This window comes from Chiloscyllium plagiosum, chromosome 4 (assembly GCF_004010195.1).
Source record: "Chiloscyllium plagiosum isolate BGI_BamShark_2017 chromosome 4, ASM401019v2, whole genome shotgun sequence".
NCBI classification, from domain to species: Eukaryota; Metazoa; Chordata; class Chondrichthyes; order Orectolobiformes; family Hemiscylliidae; genus Chiloscyllium; species Chiloscyllium plagiosum.
This window is the reverse complement of record NC_057713.1, coordinates 56,109,268-56,129,108: the sequence shown is the minus strand read 5'-3', so window position 1 is coordinate 56,129,108 and position 19,841 is coordinate 56,109,268. Positions and strand designations below refer to the sequence as shown.

The 19,841-nt window shown below is 40.8% G+C and overlaps 1 protein-coding gene across 2 annotated transcripts in view; it reads right to left on the bottom strand.

Annotated features, from left to right (window-relative positions):
• tatdn1 (TatD DNase domain containing 1) overlaps positions 1-19,841 on the bottom strand; it is a 55,404-nt gene that overhangs the window by 33,694 nt on the left and 1,869 nt on the right. The window contains exons 2-8 of one of the 2 annotated variants that reach the window (XM_043688250.1): positions 18,803-18,852; positions 17,101-17,164; positions 13,171-13,314; positions 12,970-13,012; positions 7,346-7,431; positions 2,700-2,740; positions 278-354 (exon numbers count right to left, since the gene is read on the bottom strand). In XM_043688250.1, coding sequence (XP_043544185.1) covers positions 278-354; positions 2,700-2,740; positions 7,346-7,431; positions 12,970-13,012; positions 13,171-13,314; positions 17,101-17,164; positions 18,803-18,852 — 505 coding nt within the window. The remainder of the gene's footprint in view (positions 1-277; positions 355-2,699; positions 2,741-7,345; positions 7,432-12,969; positions 13,013-13,170; positions 13,315-17,100; positions 17,165-18,802; positions 18,853-19,841) is intronic. The other variant, XM_043688251.1, reaches the window with a different exon arrangement.

Genomic DNA, 19,841 nt, shown 5'->3' with positions numbered 1-19,841 from the left:
CTTTGCATGGATAATTAGTGATGGCAACAAATGGTGGCAAGGCAAATACATTGATATCCCAACTAAGAAAAAAACAACTCACTGTTGATAGTTCCATCAGAAACATCAAGTTCTTTAAGATTTTTTGTTGTTGCCTAATAGCTTCCCTCATAGCTAATAGACACCTGCTTAATGGATAAGTGATTTGCATACTCAGTTTCGAGGAACAAATTGCTGCTTGTACTTTAAAGTCACAAATCAAGACTAACTATAACTGAAACAGTATATTGAAACTTACCAGCCATTGATACCAATATAAAGACCCAATTCTACAAGTGCAGCAGCTTCTTCTTTTGTACCATCGAAGGAGTGCACCTAAAAAAAATAAGAAACTTAGAAATCATCATTTAATAAACAATTTAAAATTCATTAAGTCCTATCATTTATGAGGCAATAAATTATAATATTAAATAAGATAAAAACATTACGAGAGAAGTTGGTATATACTTGTTACTCGAAAGCTTCCATTGCAGAACCAATTAACACATCAAGGTAACACCTACTGAATGTATTAGCACAGCCTCAAATCAAGTTTCAGCTTTAATAACTTAAGAATTTGACAAGGTCACGTGGATTGGACCAGTGACCCGAGTGTCATTTGAGAAGGCTTAATAATAATAAACATTCAATTTACACAGGCAGACTGAGGATCAACAGAGAAATAAGTTCAGCAGAAACAAGAGATTGAGAAGAGATAGAATGGGAAAGAGGATACATAAAGGGGCCAGTTAGGTCAGTTAGCTAGATGGCAATTGTGTGGTTCAGAATAACTCCGAGACCTTTAATTTCATTCTTTTTTTGCCTGCTTTATCCCCAGAATGCAACTGTGGCATAAGTTGCATGAAGATAGAGAAGGAATGTGCATAAAGGTTTGACAAGCAAGATAGCAAGTCACAACAGAAAAGATTAGAGTATCGGATGTAATAGAAATTAAATGCCATATCTATTAAAAGAAATGGGATCCAATATGCCCAAGTAACAAACACAATTTGCCTTAATTCTGGGGAAGATCTTCATACCCATTGATTTGCCGACAGCTCTGCATCAGAAAATTCCATGTTTTGGCCTGCTACAGTACAGTTAGGCTAGCAATTCATTGTGGTAATGAGGGGGTGCTGAATGGATGGAGAAAAGTGACTGAGTGATGGGGTGGAAAGGTAGGGAGTTGGGGTTGCAAGAGTAGGGAAGAATGCTACAAGTAGACTGAGGAGGGGACAATGGAAGGCTGCAAAGGTGGGGATGGGAATGAGAGGGAAACTTTGGAGGGGATGCGAGAGAGGGAGATTTCAATTAAGGTGTGAGTCAGAGGCAGGTTGAAATGGGGTCGAGAGAAAGAAAGAGAGCAGGCTACTAAGGATGGGGAGAGAGAAATATAGACTGCAAGTAAGCAAGAACAATTTCAGTGAAGGAACTCTCAATTAACAAGGAGCTGGGAAAACTTTCAATCCCCTGAGGTAATAAATTACTTCCAAATGAATATGGTACCTTTAGCTTTCGGTTGTATAGGTGTACTCTACACAGCTACTCTCTGGGGAAGTAATGATGCTATTGTTAAATTTAAATCTGAGATTGAGATCAGAGATGCTACAAGAAGTGATAAATACCTGGTTAAAATGTTTATGTTTTGTAAATATGCAATGAAAATGTATTAGCTGTGACCTCAAAAGTCCGCAGGAGGTGTGTTTAGGCTAAGGATTTAGGCTAAGGTGTTAGATGTGTGTGCCAGCTATTTTGAAAAAAAAACTTTTGCTAATTTATGCCAATTATGGCAATTTAAATCCTGTGGTATCTCAGAAATTAATACATTCTTTGTGTGTTGAAGATTTAAGTTCAATGGAGTTTATAATTACTGAAGGTAATTTTATTTTCTAATTTTGGTTCTGAGGAAGTGTAAGTACTCTATATGTCAACAGAAGCACAAAGTCATATTACAATGTGACTGCATTACCTAATAAAGGAGTTAGTAAGAATGAAGAAGTAGACCTTAAGGAAGCCCATAAATAATATTTTGTTCCCTGGCATAGAGGTGCCAAATTTAAAATAGCATGTCAAATTGATACTTCTCTCTCTCTCAAGCAACATAACAGATCACCTAGGCATTCATTTGTTTTCTTGTGAAAGAAAATTTCTGTCCAATAAGTTAGTTATTTATTATTATTGTCATTATAATAATCATTTCACTGCAAAAGTAATCCATTGGTCGTGAGGCTATTTGAAGCATTTTGAAGAATTAAGACAACATTATATAAATTAAAGTTTTTTTTCATATAATTCAATACTTAATACACTTTTTAGCTGAAAATATTTGTTTTGAGCATAGTGATGGCTGTGTGCCAAAGACCAGTGGGTACATGTTTAATTTCACCACAGAAGTGATAGCTTACCAGACTGGATCACTCATTGTAGAACTCTCAAAATTCTCATTTCATTGATTTCTACAATAAGCAACTGGCCAACTCAGTGAAGACAAAAAGTTACATGCATATCCATATGTTTATCATGAAACATGGGCCATATATTTTCACCACTTAGTTAAAATTAATAAACTGCCTTACTGGCTTGGATATTTTCTATGCAATTCCTGAATGTAGTGTAACATCATATCATAAAGGAGGATATACTGTGATAACCAAATTCCTGATTCCTTAGATTAGACTTACCACACCTCCAACACATCTGTCAATGTTTCTCTTCATTATATCTATAAAAGAGATTGAAAAGGCTCAGAAATTTCTTTACACATCATGTATGATTTCTTCTTAAATGCAAGACATCTGCATCATAATTGGCCAATTTCGAGCCCCCTCCAAGCCTGCTACATGGCTGATTTGACTGAGGCCTCAACTCCACTTTCCTGCCTAGTCCTGACGGATTCTCAGTTAACCAGGGAGTTAAAAGCCACCTACCTCGGCCTTAAAAATATTTAATCACAAATGCCACTATTCTCTGTGGAAGTTAATTATACAGATTCATAACCCTCAGAGGAAAAAAAATTCTCCTCATTACTATTTTAAATGGGAAATCCCCTATATTTCAAAACTGTCCCCTAGTTCTAGACTCTCCCACAGGGAAAAGCAGTATTCTTTTGGCATTTACAATATCAAATACCCTCAATCTGACCATCTCTCATTCTTCTAAACTGCAACAAACTCAGACCTAGCTAGTCTAATCTTCCCTCACAAGATAACCCCTCATCCCAGGACCAATCAAATGAACCTCTCTGCACTTCTTCAAACACAATTATATCTTTTCTTAAACAAACAGACTAAAATTGTGCATATTACTTGAGGTGTAGTCTCACCAATGCTCTGTAGAACTGCAGTAAAACTTCCTTTTCCATTCCATTCCCCCTGCAATAATTGACAAAAATTCCATTTTCCTTCCTCAGAATGTTTTAAACCTGCATTTGATTCATGTACCAAGACACCCACAAACCACTGTCCTTCTTTTTGCAGTCTCTCTCCATTCAAATAAAACACATCTCTATTTATTCATCCCGCCTAAGTGGACAAGTTCACCATTACCACATTATACTCCATTTGCCAAATTTTCATCCACTCACAACCTACATTCATTTAGGAGAAAGTGAGGACTGCGGATGCTGGAGATCAGAGTCGAAGAGTGTAGTGCTGGAAAAGTACAGCAGGTCCGAGGAACAGGAGAATCGATGTTTTGGGCATAAACCCTTCATCAGGAATGAGGCTTGTGGGCCAAGGGGGCTAAGAGATAACTGATGAAATCCACATTAATCCCGTGTGGTTGAAGGGTCCAAAGGCAGAACATGAGGTGTTCTTCCTCCAGGTAGCGGATGGTAAGGGTTTGGTGATGGAGGAGTTGGCCCAGGATATGCATGTCCTTGGGGGAGAAGGATGGGGTGTTAAAATGTTCAGCCACAGGGCGGTGGGGTTGCTTCATGTGTGTGGCCCAGAGATGTTCTCTGAAGCGTTTCGCAAGTAGGCATCCTGTCTCCCCAATGTACAGGAGACTGCTTTGGGAGCAATGGGCACAGTAGATGATGCGTGTGGAAGAGCAGATAGATCTCTGACGGATGTGAAAGGCTCCTTAGGGACCTTGGACAGAGGTGAGGGGGGGAGGTGTGCACACAGGTTTTGCAATTCCTGCAGTGGCAGGGGAAGGTGGGTTTGTGGGGTGGGGGGGAGGCACGGACCCGACAGGAGAGTTAGGAATGCCTGGTCCTTACGGAATGCAGATAGGAGTGGGAGGGAAATATATCATTGGTGGTGGGGTCTGTTCGTAGGTGGCGGAAATGGTGGAGGATGACGCGATATATCTAGAGGTTGGTGGGGTGGAAGGGGAGGACCAGTAGTGTTCTGTCCTTGTTGCAGCTAGAGGGTTGGGGTTCGAGGACAGAGGTGTGTGAAGTGGATGAGATGCACTGGAGGGGAAATTGTGGTCTCTGGAGGCCATTTGGTGTATTCTGTGTGGATATTGGTCTGCCTGGCAGAGGAGGAGGAATTAGAAATAACCAATAGCATTTTTACAGGAGGGAGGGTAGGAGGTGTAATCCAGGTAGCTGTGGGTGTCAGTGGGTTTGTAGAAGATGTCCGTGTTGAGTCATCACTGTTGATGGAGATGGAGAAGGCGAAGTCCAGGAAGGGGAGGGAGGTGTCCGAGATAGTCCAGGTGAACGCAATGTTGGGATAGAATGTGTTAGTGAAGTTGATGAACTGTTCAATCTCCTCGTGAGAGAGCACAAGGTGGCGCTGTTACAGTCATCAATGTAGCGGAGGAAAAGGTGGGGAATGGTGCCAATGTAGCTGCAGAAGATGGACTGTTCCACATAGCCGGCGATGAGACAGACATAGATGGGGCCCATGGTTACCCCTTTGGTCTGGAGGGAGTAGGACGATTCATAGGAGAAATTATTGAACGTGAAGACCAGTTCAGCCAAACGAATGAGTGTGTCAGTGGAAGGGTACTGGTGAGGACATCGGGAGAGGAAGAAACGGAGGGCTTGGAGGCCTTCATCATGGTGGACAGATGTGTCTACAGACTGGATATCCATGGTGAAGATAAGGCACTGGGGGCCAGGGAAACAAAAATCATGGAGGTGGTGGAGGGTGATGGTAGTGTCCCGAATGTAGATGGGGAGCTCCTCGACTGCGGGGGTGGGGGAGGACGGTGTCAAGGTATGTGGAGATAAGTTTGGTGGGGCAGGAGCAGGCCGATACGACAGGTCGGCTAAGGAAGTCAGATTTGTGAATCTTGGGTAGGAGGTGGAACCAGGGGGTGCAGGGTTCCTGGACTATGATGTTAGAAGCTGTGGGTAGGAGATTCCCTGAGCTGATGAGGTTGTGTATTGTCTGGGAGATGATGGTTTGGTGATGGGAGGTGAGGTTGTGGTCGAGGGGGACATAGGAGGAGGTGGCCGTGAGTTGGTGCCTCAGATTGCTTTGATCTACTACAATTTGCCTATCGTTGTAAAATGTGTACAGGAGATGCCATCTCCCTGGCCCTACTCTCATCCCTGGAACATTTGAATAACAAGGACACCTACGTCAGTCTCCTATTTATTGACTTTAGCTCTGCTTGCAACACCAAACAAACTTATCTCCAGACTCAGATCTAGGACTGTACTCCCCCCTCCTCTGCAATTGGATTCTTGACTTCCTGACTTGAAGACTGCAATCAGTAGGGATAGGTAACAACACCGTCTCCACTATAATCCTCAACATCAGTGCCTGACATACTCAGCCCCTTACTATACTCCTTACACACTCACAACTGTGTGGGCAAATTGAGCTCTGATTCCATTTACAAATTTACTGATGACACCACGGTAGTGGGTGGGACCTCAGACGACAAAGAGACAGAGTACAGGAAAGAGACAGACAGCTTAACGGCATGGTATAACAACAACAACAACAACAACAATCTCTCACTCAATGTCAGCAAACCGAAGGAGCTGGCCATCGACTTCAGGAAGAGGAGTGGAGGACATGCCCCTGTCTGTATTAATGATATTGAGGTGGAGGTTGTTTCAGTTAGAACATGTTCCTTTCAGAAGCCTTTTGCAACATGGTAGCTCAGTGGTTAGCACTGTTGCCTCACAGCAGAAGGTGCCCAGGTTTGATTCCAGCCTCAAGTGACTGTGTGGATTTTGCATGTTCTCCCCGTCTCTGCGTGAGTTTCCTCCAGGTGATCTGGTTTCCTCCCACAATCAAATGATGTACCGAAGGCTATGCTGAAATAGTCTGTAAAGTTCAGCGTTGAGTAGGCTAGGTTGATTAGTCATGGTAGATGTGAAGTTAAGGGATAGAATTGCTTGGGGGTGGGGGGGGGAGCTGTGTCTGGACAGAATGCTCTTTAGAGAGTTAGTGCAGACTCAATGGGCCAGATGGCCTCCTTCTGAACTTTCGGGATTCTATGATTCCGTGATTCTATACCAGGGAAGATTTAAAATTGAACACAGGGTTCTCAGGCCTACTTTGGATTCTAACAAGGGTCTCAAAGGGTCTATCCAGCCAGGTTTTAATCCAGGATCCAAGTTTGTCCAATGTTAACATTAGTTGGCATCATAAGAAAAATATCTCAGTTTGGGACACATGCTCAAGTAATCCAGTTGTCACAGGGAGAGAAACCAACAATAACCAAATGAATTCTGGAAGAATTTAAATCCCTTTCCTTGTGGGAAAACAGGGGATCTGCTTTTGTGTTCATGATTAAGCAGACTGCTGGTGAGTGTTTGGTTCCTGTTCAAAGGAAATGGAATGAACAGGCAGGCTTTTGATGATTTAGTGAATAGAGAGTCACTCACAAATGCCTTGACAATGGAACGGTATCCAGAAAAATATAGGCTGACAAGCAGCTTTCCATAATACTAAAGGTTTTGATCTCATATGGTAAGGTGAAGTGAACCTCGGCTGCTGAGCTGGGGGTAACTGAGAGACTGTTCCTGTATGCTATTTAACAGTCAGAAGTATGGAACTGTGATAAAATGTTTCATAAGATTAGCATTATTGTGAAAATTATCTTTTTTGTAAAAATGGTTTCAGATGTTAGTGGCCTGTTGTATTTAGTTTCTGTTTGTCTGACACAGAAAAAGTCTTAAAAGGGGAGATTTTGTCGACTGGTTTATTTCCAGTCACAATTTTGAAAATTTCTCTCAATGTTGTCAATCTGTTGGGAATCATAAAATCCATGTTGGCTGCTACCCTTGTCATCACTGATCATACTAGAAGTTTTGAAGCACTTAAGGAGAGATTTTACATGTTGAAACATTTAACCACTGAAGAACTTGATTTTGTATTTTGGTAGAAACACAGTGACTTTATTTCAACCATACCTAAAAATTCTGCATGTGAATTTCTGCAGTGTAGAAACAGAGGCAATTTAGTTTCTTCTGCCAAGTCAAACTGCTTTTCAAAGTATCTGAAAGAAAAGTATATTCTCAGTATTTCAATACAAAGTTTTATCAATTAAGGCTGACAAAAAGTCACAGGCTATCAAATAAGGTCTTAATGTGAACTTACATATGCTGATCACCAATAATGTTATAGTGAAGCTCAACATATTCTAATGTTTTCATTTGAAGGTCATTTTGGTACATAAAGAAAAGGATGTTGTATAATGAATAGGGAAGGGCTCTTGTGGCACAGAGGTAGTGCCTCTACTTCTAAACTAGGAAGGCTAGTTTCAAGTCCCACTGGCTTTTTTTAAAAAAATGTATTCATTTCTTGGGAAGTGGGTGTCACTGGCTGACTAGCACTTATTGCCCATCGCTAGTTGCCCTTGAGAAGGTGGTGGTGAGTTGCCTTCTTGAACTGATGTTGTCCACCTGCTGTGGGTTGACTCACAATGTCGGGAGGGAATTTCAGGATTTTGACAGTGAGGGAATGGAGATACATTTCCAAGTCAGAATGGTGAGTGGCTTGGAGGAGAAATTCAAGGTGATGGCGTTCCCATATATCTGCTGTCCTTGTCCTTCTAAATTGACATGGTCATGGGTTTGGAAGGTGCTGTCTGAGGATTTTTGGTGAACTTCTGCAAAGCACACACTGCTGCTACTGAGCATTAGTGGTGGCGGGAGTGAATGCTTGTGGATGTAGTGCCAATCAAGTGGACTGCTTTGTCCTCGACGTTGTTGGGGCTACACTCATCCAGGCAAGTGGGGAGGATTTCATCACATTCCTGACTTGTGCCTTGTAGATGGTGGACAGGCTGTGGAGACAAAGAGTGTGGTGCTGGAAAAACACAGCTGGTCAGGCAGCTGGAGAATCCATGTTTTTAGCATGAGCTCATCAGGAATGAGGGGAGTCAGGAGGAGGGTTACTCACTGCAGTATTCCTAGCCTCTGACCTGCTCTTGTAGCCACTGTGTTTATGTGGTGAGTCCATTTGAGTTTCTAGTCAATGATAACCCCCAGGATGTTGATTCAGAAATGGTAATGCCATTGAATGTCAAAGGGCAGTGGTTAGATTGTCTCTTATTGGTGATGTCATAGCCTGGTATTTGTGTGGCGCATATGCTACTTGCCACTTGTCAGCCTAAGCCTTGATATGGTCCAGTTCTTGTTGCATTTGGACATGGACTGTTTCAGTATCTGCAGAGTTGCAAATGGCACTGAACATTCAGCAATCATTAGCAAATACCCCCACTTCTGACCTTATGATGGAGGGAAGGTCATTGATGAATATGGTTGGGCCTAGGACACTACCCTGAAGAACTCCAGCAGAGATGTCCTGGTACTGAGATGATGGACCTCCAACAACCATGACCAACTTCCTATGTGTCAGGTATGACTCTAACCACCAGAGAGTTTGCCTCCTTAAATCCATCAACTCAGGCTCTGCCAGGGCTCTTTGATGGCACATTGTTGAATGCAGCCTTTATGTCAAGGGCTCTCACTCTTTCCTCATCTCTGGAGTTCAGTTCTTTTGTCCATGTTTGATCTAAGGCTGTGCTGAGGTCAGGAGCTGAGTGGCCCTGGCGGAACCCAAACTGGGCATCACTGAGCAGGTTATTGTTGAGCAGGTGCTGCTCGATAGCACTGATGATGACACCTTCCATCACTTTACTGATGATCGAGAGTAGACTGATTAAGTGGAAATTTTGCTGGGTTAGATTTTTTATTTAGAGGACATACTTGGGAAATTTTCTACATTGTCAGGTAGGTGCCAGTGTTGTAACTATATTGGAACAGCTTGGCTAGGGGAACGGCAAGGTCTGGAGCACAGGTCTTCAGTACTATTGCTGGAATGGTGTGACGGCCCATAACCTTTGCAGTATCCAATGTCTTCAAATGTTTCTTAGTGTAATGTAGATTGATGAAAACTGGCTGAAGATTGGTATCTGCAATGCTTGGGACAAATGGGGGCGGCGGAGATGGATCACCCATGCAGTACTTATGGCTGAAGATTGGTGAGAAAGATTGAACTGATGTGCTGGGCTTTTCCATCATGGAGGATGGGGATTTTTGTGCAGCCTGCTCCTCCAGAGTTGTTTAATCGTCCACCACCATTTATGGTAGGAAATGCCAGGCCTGCGGAGCTTAGGTCCGATCAGTTGGGTGTGGGAGATCACTTAGCTATGTCCCCATGACTTGCTACTTAAGCGGTTAGCATGCAAGTAGTCTTGATGATGGTAATGGTTAAGTTGGGGACATGCCAGGCCATGAGGTTGCAGATTGTGCTGGAGTACAATTCTGCTGCTATTGATGGCCCACAGCACCTCATGGATGCCCTGTCTTGAGTTGCTAGTTCTGCTTGAAGTCTATCCCATTTAGCACAGTGATAATGCCACTAAATACAATGGAGGGTATTCTCAATGCTAAGGTGGGACTTCATCTCCACAAGGACTGTGCGGCAATCACTCTTACTGATACTGTCATGAACAGATTGCATCTGCAGCTGGTAGATTGACAAGGATGAGGTCAAGTATGCTTTTCTCTCGTTAGTTCCCTCACCACCTGCCATGGAACCAGTCTAGCAGCTATGTCCTTTAGGATGTAACCAACTTGATCTGTAGTATTGCTGCCAAGCTAATCTTGGTGGTGTACATCGAAATCCCCGACCCAGAGGATATTTTGTTCCCTTGCCACCCTCAGTGCTTCCTCCAAATGTTGTTCAACATGGAGGAGTACCGATTCATCAGCCGAGGAAGGACAGTATGTAGTAATTAGCAGGAGCTTTCCTTGCCTATGTTTAACCTGAAGCCATGAGACTTCCTGGGGTCCAGAGTTGGTGTTGAGGACTCCCAGGGCAACTCCCTCCCGACTGTATACGACCGTGCTGCCACCTCTGCTGGGTCTTTCCTGCCGTTGGAACATGACATATCCAGGGATGGTGATGGCAGTGTCTGGGACATTGTCATACTCACAGAATCATACCTGACAGGCAATATCAAACTGTTGCTTGACTAGTCTGTGAGACAGCTCTCCCAATTTTGGCACTAGCCCTCAGATATTAGTAAGGAGCACTTTGCAGGGTCGACAGGGCTCTTTCTGCCATTGCCTTCCGATGCCTTGGTCAATACTAATTGATTTGTACAGTTTCATTTCTTTGAGACTTTGTAGCAATTGGACAACTAAATGGCTTGCTAGGCCATTTCAGAGAGCAACTTAGAGTCATCCATTTTGCTGTGGGTCTGGAGTCAACATGTAGGCCAGAGCAGATGAGGGTGGCAGAATTCCTTCCCCGAAGGATATTAATGAACCAGATGGGTTTTTCTGACAATCGACAATGATTTCATGGATATCAATAGATTCTTAATTCCAGATTTTTGTTTTATTGCATTCAAATTTCACAATTTGCTGTGACAGGATCCGAAACTAGGTCCCCAGAATGTTACCTGGGTATCTGGATTAATAGTCTAAAGATAGTATCACTAGGCCATTGCCTTCCCTACAGTAGTGTGTAATAACATCTCTGAATAGGTTGCTTATTAAATATCCTGGATGGGATGGATCGTAGACAAATGCAGATCACGTAAGCCAACATTTCTGATCATAGGCTGAATGTGAAGCAAGTCTTTTTCACTATCTATACAGATCAGTTAGGATTTGGAAAGTAACACTGCCTTGTTGTCATACTGGACTGTAGAAGTGCCATATAGTAACCAATCTCTTCTTTCAAGGGTATTGCTGGCTAAGCCAGAATTTATTCCTTATCCCATAACTGTACCCAAGGTGGCAGTAGTGAGCCAACTTTTTGAGTCTTTGCAGTCCATGTAGTGTAGCTTCAGCCTGTGCAATGTAGGAGAAAGGGAATTCCAGGATTTTGAACTAAATGCCAATGAAGGATTGGTAATATGGTTCCAAGCAAGGTGGTATAGGTTTGGAGGGGAATTTAGAAGTCAAAGTGTAAATAATACCTATTTATTTTACCAATTGATAATGATTTATCAATTGTCAATCATCAACCTTATTCAGTCATATTTATTTTCTACAATGTTACCGTCAGCTTTTATTCCTGGTTTAATAAATATAAAATAAATACCCTGAACTTAATTCCTCAAAATCATTTCCACAAAACCAATGATAATCAATGTTTCTTTTCTTGTGCTTTGTCAAAAATCATAATGCACAGTTAAATCTGACCAAGCTCTATATAGGTTTGGAATGGACCTTTAATTATTTTACAAAAAAGGTCCTTATTTTAAATGTAAATTTGACACAGGTTTTTTGACAAATACGCTGAAATGGTTGTATCATCCAGTAGAAGACAATATCACAAAATAATGAAATTTCAAATGCAAAGAAAGATAACAAAATAACTGACACCATTTCTGTCATGACAGAAATGTCAGTTTTTTTTTCCTGAAAGAAATTTATAAACATTTGGGTGTGTAGGGCACAATTTCAAACTTCACAGATGATGCAAAATTTGGAACTATTGAGAAGGATAGCAAATGACTGAGGATAGGCTAGAGGACTGGATAGACAATGCAGCAAATGAGAGAGCAAACCAGAGAAGATTGAATGATGCATTTTGGAGAAAGAATGAGGAGAGGTAGTAGAAATTGAAAGGTACAATTCTAAAGGGAGGTGCGGAAACAAAGGGATAATAGGCTTTATGTACATAAATCATTGAAGGTGACAGAGGAAGTTAGAATCCTAGAATTTGTAAATAGACAAGAGTATAAAAAGAAAGTGGATGTGGTGACCTTAAACTCTACTCATCTTCATAGAGTATTGTGACTAATGCTGGGCACCACATTTTATAAAGTATGTGAATGCACTGAAGAGGAAGGATAAAAGATTTATGAGAAGAAGAGATCTCAAGAGATCTCAGCTACGTGAAGCTGGGACTGGTCTGCTTACAGAAGACAAGGTTGACAGGAGAATTGATGGAGGTGTTTAAAATAACGAGGGAATTAGACAAATTGGATGGGAGGAAACCATTCTTAATGGATGAAGATTTGAAAGTCATTTAAAGTAAATCACAAAAGAACCAATGGTGTCATGAGAAAAACCTATTTTACCCAGCGAGTGTTTCAGATTTGGAACATATTGCCTGAGAGTACAGTGAATTGGATTAATTACAGCTTTCAAAAGGGAATTATCTGAAGAGAAAAGAAATTTGCAGGTCTACAAGTTTGGAAGCGAGATTTGTGGAGTTGTTGTAGCATGGACAAGACATGCCAACTGGTTACAGCACAGAATAAGACCATTCTATGATTCATTACATTATGAAGGCCAATAGGCAAATTGCAATTCAGCAGGAACAGCTTTTGTGCAATAACAATTTAAAAATAGACATAACTTTAATTGTTTAAAGACTTACATACACGATTGTTATCTCTGTACACAGAGATTTTTCATTTCCTTCTAATTATCATTGGGACTATCCTGATAGAAATATGGAGATAATGTAGATGTCAATAATCTTTGGCAGAAAAAGAAATTTGGGAGGGGTATAAAACAGGTGTTTGTGACTTAAGCAGACGGCAAAAATAAAATTAAATACTTACTTTAGTTGAATCTCTTTAGGGCAGAATTCCAATCTATCAAAATCTGCAGAAGTAAAAATTAAGAAGAACCAGTAAGTAACATGATTATCAATCATTAGCTATGTACCCAACCTAGTTACAGAAACTAACCGTTATGTTTCCATGGGAAAACAATGTTAAATCAATCCTACAATAGGACAGGCATAATGTTTTTACACTTACCCAAACCACATTCTCCAATGGCCACCACTTTTCCTTTGTTCTCAACGGCCAAAGTTTTAAGATCAGACAAGTATTGCGCTGGATTATTCTGCTCAAATTCACTACAGCGTGTAGGGTGACAACCAACTGTACTATAGAAAGAATCTGTAAGGAAATAGCATTTCAGAAAAATGATCATATGACGTGTGTGGGAGATGTGTTAGATCTGAAGTAGCCATCTTGTCACATATTAAAAGCATGGAAAACCATTTTGAATCTCATATTAGTGTCTGCTTGCTAAGCTCACACTTTCCCAGGCTCAGTGAGGTGGTTGACCTTGCAGCTGTACTGATACCAGATAAATGAATTCTTTCCCAGCATGGGAATGTTCATCTATTCCAAGAACCTATTGTATACTAACACTTGCTTATCAGCTACTAACCAACACCGTCCAGACACTATGTGACTGAGACTAGTGACTGGGCAAAGTACCTAACTTGCTCGTTATCCTGAAATTAACGGTTTGCTAATTGTTAAATGATTGTAACGTTTTCAAAGTTTGTAAGAAGATTTGTAGCTCGGGTGCTCGTTGCTGTGGTTCTGTTCGCCGACCTGGAAGTTTTTGTTGCAAACGTTTCGTCCCCTGTCTAGGTGAGATCCTCAGTGCTTGGGAGCCTCCTGTGAAGCGCTTCTGTGGTGTTTCCTCCGGCATTTATAGTGGCCTGTCCCTGCCGCTTCCGGTTGTCAGTCTCAGCTGTCCGCTGTAGTGGCCGGTATATTGGGTCCAGGTCGATGTGTTTGTTGATGGAGTTTGTGGATTGGCACTCATCCACAAACTCCATCAACAAACGCATCGACCTGGACCCAATATACCGGCCACTACAGCGGACAGCTGAAACTGACAACCGGAAGCGGCAGGGACAGGCCACTATAAATGCCGGAGGAAACACCACAGAAGCGCTTCACAGGAGGCTCCCAAGCACTGAGGATGTCACCTAGACAGGGGACGAAACGTTTGCAACAAAAACGTCCAGCTCGGCGAACAGAACCACAGCGATTGTAACGTTTATAATCACATAACTCTCTGTATCTCATTGGAGTGACTTGTGACCATTCGGTCGACTTGTCTCTCCCAGTGAACTCACGAATAAACCAGTTAACACTAAAGGTTTGTGTGGCACGATTACTTATCTAAATTGGACCGCTACGAGCGATTCACCCACTGCATAATTCATTTCATCCCTGTGGTGAAACGGTTAAAAATTATGTCCCAATACATGTGTGAATCTAACCGGAATGGAGGTGTTGCTTAGTCCCGTGTGAATCTTATTACACACCTCCCCGTGTGAATCTTCTTATCTGTATGTAACCAGAATGGAACGTGTTTTTTAGCCTTGCTCTGCTGTTCACATGAATGTTTATATCTGGAAAAGAGTATATCAGCTGGAAAAGTCTCCAGTTCGGTGAGTCTGCTCCGGGGTTACGTTTAACCGCCGAGCGTGGGTTGTTGGCAACCGCTCTACGAGAACTGACGGCTCCCAGTTCCGGTAACATGTAGAGTGAGTATAAGCCAGACCCGTTGTAAGTATGAGACCTGGTTGTGGCGACGCTGCGGGGAATAAAATGCTCATATTCTAGCAGACTCGCCTCTTGGTCGTTTGTTCTGTGTCAGACTACTCTCCTACTAACCTGACCTTGAGAATTTTTTAAAACAATCCCCAACAACATTTCCACAAGAACTATACAGGTCTGTCAGAGAAAACTTGGACTATTTCTCTGGCAAGTAGGAGATCAAGAGGATATCATTGACATGTTTAAAATAATATAGAAATTAATAAGATATACACAAATACCACAGCCTTTTAAAGAGCACCTTTAACATCCCAAAGTACTTCACGAGAGTGTTATCAAACAAAGTTTGACAACAGCACAAGGATATATTGGGACACATGATCAAACACTTTAAATACTGTTTAAATCTACTTACTGATAAACTAGGTGAAAGATTGTCTAAGTAAACGTCAGTGGGTGGGAACTCCAAAACTCAGGATCCAGTCAGCCAAAGCCACAACCAACAACAGTGGTGGCAGGGCATCTCAAACAATTTTGTTTTTGTGTACACAGACTGAAGGTACCATGTCATAGAGGTCATGAAAAAATACTGCAGATGTTGACAATGAAACACAAGTGAAAATGCTTGAGATGCTACGCCAGTATGTCAGCATTTGTGCAAAGTGAAATCAAGTTAACATTACAGATTGGTGACCTTTCATAAAACTGGGAAATATTAAAGATGCACATGTTTTAATCAAGTGCAGGGTGCGGAGATAGGGATCTTCACCTTCTCACTTCCTGTCATCCAGGCTTTCAAAATCCATTCCAGGTAAAACTGTGCATTAAATGTACCTTATTCTTTAATAAATAGTACTTGTTGAATTTCACTGGGGAAGCCAAATATAGGTGAGGTGAGTGCTTTGTTGAACACCTTCATTTTGTCCAGTAGCATAATCCTGAGATTCTAGCTGCTTTCTATTGTAATTCTCCACTCCATTCTCACACTGATCACTCTGTACCTTCTTCACCACTCTAAATGAAGCTAAACCGAAGCGTAGGAAATCTTTCAATTTTGCAGCCCAAGAAATAGATTTCCATACCTCAGACCGTAATCACAGCTCAATTTTGCCAATACAGCTCTCAAGTTTGTTCCTTTGCTTCTTTTGTTACTAGTCTCATTGTCTCAATTATTTATCTTCAATCCTATCACAGACTTTCCCTTTTGTTCTCCCTTCTTCTTTATTTGCTTACATTTCAAACAAATTCCAGCTCTGAGAAAAGCTACAAGATCCCGAGTATTTTCAGTATTTCCTGTTTTTAATACACACGTCCTTTGGTTACTTATATATCCATGCATTACTGAAGCTATTTCACATTTATGGCCAGAGAATAACACAGCATACTTGAGTGCATGTTTAAATTCAAGTCCAAAGCAAATTTCTGCCATTTTGACTATTAATGATCATAGCACTTTACCCTAAAGGTACTTTGCCATCAGATTATTAGCTTGCAAAAACCTCTATGAACTTTTTTGAAAGCAAAACAATCACTGGAATAATGGTGAGATTACTGATTAATAGCAGGAGCAGCACTTCTGCTTATTTCTGATAATATATTGGTACTTTACGTCCATTTTTAAATTTAAAAAGGGAAGTATTTGCATTTAAATAGCATCTTATCACCTATCTCGACAGTATTCTGAGATAATATTGAATGAAATATTTCTGAATTGCAGGTAGGTAAACAAGGCAAATATTTCACAGTATCACAATTCTGTATCACAATACAGCACAGAAGGGAGCTGTTCTACTGTCTTTTTGTACAGTATAGTCAAGATGTTCATTCATAGTGAGCTTAATGAGCAAAAAGAAATATGGAATAATGACATTGCTTACCAGCTTCTAAGCAAGAATTCAAATGTAAAAGTATATTTTAGCTGTTTCAGGACCTACCCCAGGTCAGCAGAACGGATTTCACATGAAAAATATTATTCAGAATAAACCCATAACTAAAATGTGATTCGACTCTTTTACCACAAATTATTTTCATGTTTTGTTAAACTGCTCTGAGACTCAAAGGCAGATAAAAGTTAATAACTTTTGTGACATAATTTAAATTTGATACTTTTAAATTCTGCAGAAAATCTGGCCGACTATAATTTCTCATTTTGTAAATGTAAAAGTGAACCAGCATGAGGGACACATATTAGTCACAGCACAAAATTCAAATTATTTGGTTTTTTTTTCAGTAACACTGTTGTTCCTTGGTACAGCTTAAATCTAAAGAATTATTTAATTGAAATCAGCAAAACTTACATTGAATGCTGCAATAAGATTAATGCACTCCCTTGAGCATTTTCAAGAAATACATTCAAGTAAAGCAGGTTTCATAACTGACCTCTTGTCTTTGCTAATTCCAGTGCATCTTTGCTATCTTGTAAACTGCCTCCTGTAATCATGAACTGATCAAAAGAGAAAAAATATATAATGTATGCTGAACAATTTGCCTATTTATCCTTGTTTGGAGGAAAATGTGTATTTAATATAATGTAGACTTACAGAAGACAAACAGAACAATAGAGACAGGACTGTTATCCTGTCACATAGATGGGAAATAATTACTGTATTGCATGATATAGGAATAATTTTCAATGCAGTTCTTCTGAATTCTATGCCCACTGTATTCCATGGCAGGCAATTGTTCAACTCGAGTTCACTGTAGAAACTAATCTTTAATAGTACATGCAGGATACTGGAAGTACAAAATAATCTAAACTACAAGTCAGGCTCAAAACTCTACTATATTATCAAGCACAACTAGTGTAAAGACCATTTACAAAAGGTACATGTTAAAAATTAAAATAGGTTTTTAGCAAATGCTGATACTTAGATTAGAATAGAATATAGAATCCTAGCTCACATTTTCATGGCAGACATAGTTCCACAGAACAAAAACCTTGACACTCAAACTACATTCAGGCCGGCACGATGACTCAGTGGTTAGAACTGCTGCCTCACAGCACCAGGGTCCCAGGTTCAATTCCAGCCTTGGGCAACTGTCTGTGAGGAGTTTGCACATTCTCCCCGTGTCTGCATGGGTTCCCTCCGGGTGCTCCGGTTTCCTCCCACAATCCAAAGATGTGCAGGTCAGGTGAATTGGCTGTGCTAAATTGCCCACAGTGTCAGAGGGAAATGGGTCTGAGTGAGTTACTCTTCGAAGGGTCGGTGTGGACTAGTTGGGCCGAAGGGCCTGTTTCCACACTGTAGGGAATCTAATCTAATCGACATTTCTATCCCAGCAGCCACAATTCAGTCTGGATAGGCCATTGACTATTCATTTCTAGAAATCTTTTTGCCATATTTAGGAATAAAGTAGACCATTTCGGCTGTCAACCTAGCCTGCCATTCAATATGACCATGGCTTATCTTCTAATTTAATATCTTTTTTCCATGGTGTCCCCATATCCCCCCTAATATCAATGGTATTTAGAAATCTGTCAGTCAATCTCTAATTTAAGCATAACTAAGGTTCTAAAGCTGTCTAAGGTAGAGAATTCCAAAGATACAGGACACTGAGTTAAAAACAAATCCTCACCTAAGTCCCTAATGACTTCCCAATTACAAAATTGTGTTCCTGGTTCCAAACTCCCCTACCATAATCCTACAGGGACACCCAACTTCCCACCCATCTAAATTTTCTAACTTTTTACTATTTAAGAAATACTTAAGAATATCTGGTCTACCTCAGCGCACAATCTCACATTTTTACACTGTATAATCCATCTGCCACATTCTTGTCCATTAAGCTTACGCAAATTCTCTTGAAGAGACTTAATATTTTCCATGTAGCACACATTCTTCCACAGAGCGCACACTTCTCCAAAGCAATCTTCTAACGAATATTCATTCCTTTAATTCCTCATTCTGCCTAATGCCTGGAATCTCTAAATTTGGGAGATCAGGTAAATTTCAGAATTTCTACAGGCTTCAGTTTAGTTATACTGAGTGATCCGGTAAATCAATTTTAATCTCTCAATATTCAAATGGAATTCAAAATCAATATTTTGGAAACTCTTGACAGAAAAGAGAATTTTGTTTACCTTTTGAACTCCAGTTTTGACAGCTCTCTGTATTACATCCAAAAAATCATCTGTAAGAGTACACAAACAGATTCTGTGTCCTATAACTTCTCATTCAAGAAAAGATATCAGGAGCTTTGATTGTCCAAGGTCCTGGTAATTAAATAATGTTTTGAATGCTGGAGATAATTGAATTTAGTATTGTGGTAGTAAGCAAAGGCCTGATCATTTCTCAAGATACTGGAAGTTCATGTTGCTAGTAAGCTGGATTTTTGGCCACACAGCAATTACAAATTAAGTCTGCAATTTTATTTTTTGTTAAGAGGTGTGTTGCATTTCTAGACGTGACCAGTATAAGAAGGGTGGATTGCACCTGAATTGGAAGGGGACTAATACACTGGCAGAGAGATTTGCTCGAGCTGCTTGGGAGGATTTGCTCGAGCTGCTATTAAGGTTGGGGGACTGGGTAGGGGAGTTGGGACCCAGGGAGATAATGAGGAATGAGATAAGTCTGAGACTGGTACAGTTGGGAAAAGGAGCAAATCCTATAGTCAGGGCAGGCAGGAATGAGGGAGGACTGACAAATTAAACTGCATTTATTTCTGGACATGAGGCCAAACAGGGAAAGCAGATTAACTCAGGGCATGGTTAGGAACATGGGTCTGGGTTATCATAGCAATTACAGAAACGTGACTCAGGGATGGACAGGACTGGCAGCTTAATGTTCCAGGATACAAATGCGAGGGGAAAGATAGAAAGGGAGAGTGGTATTTTGATATGGTACAATACTACACTGTACTTAGGGAGGATATTCCTGAGAATACGTCCAGGGAAGTTATTTGGGTGGAACTGAGAAATAAGAAAAGGATGATCACCTTATTGGGATTGTACTAGAGAGCCCACTCCCCCTATCGCCCCCTACATGGAAGATACAGAATGAGGGGAAATAGATGGTGACATCTTGAATAATGTCCATATTAGAGGTGGTAGTGCTGGATGCCTTCAAAGATGTACCCTAGAATTCTGTAGGAAGCTAGGGAAATGATTACTTGGCCCCTTG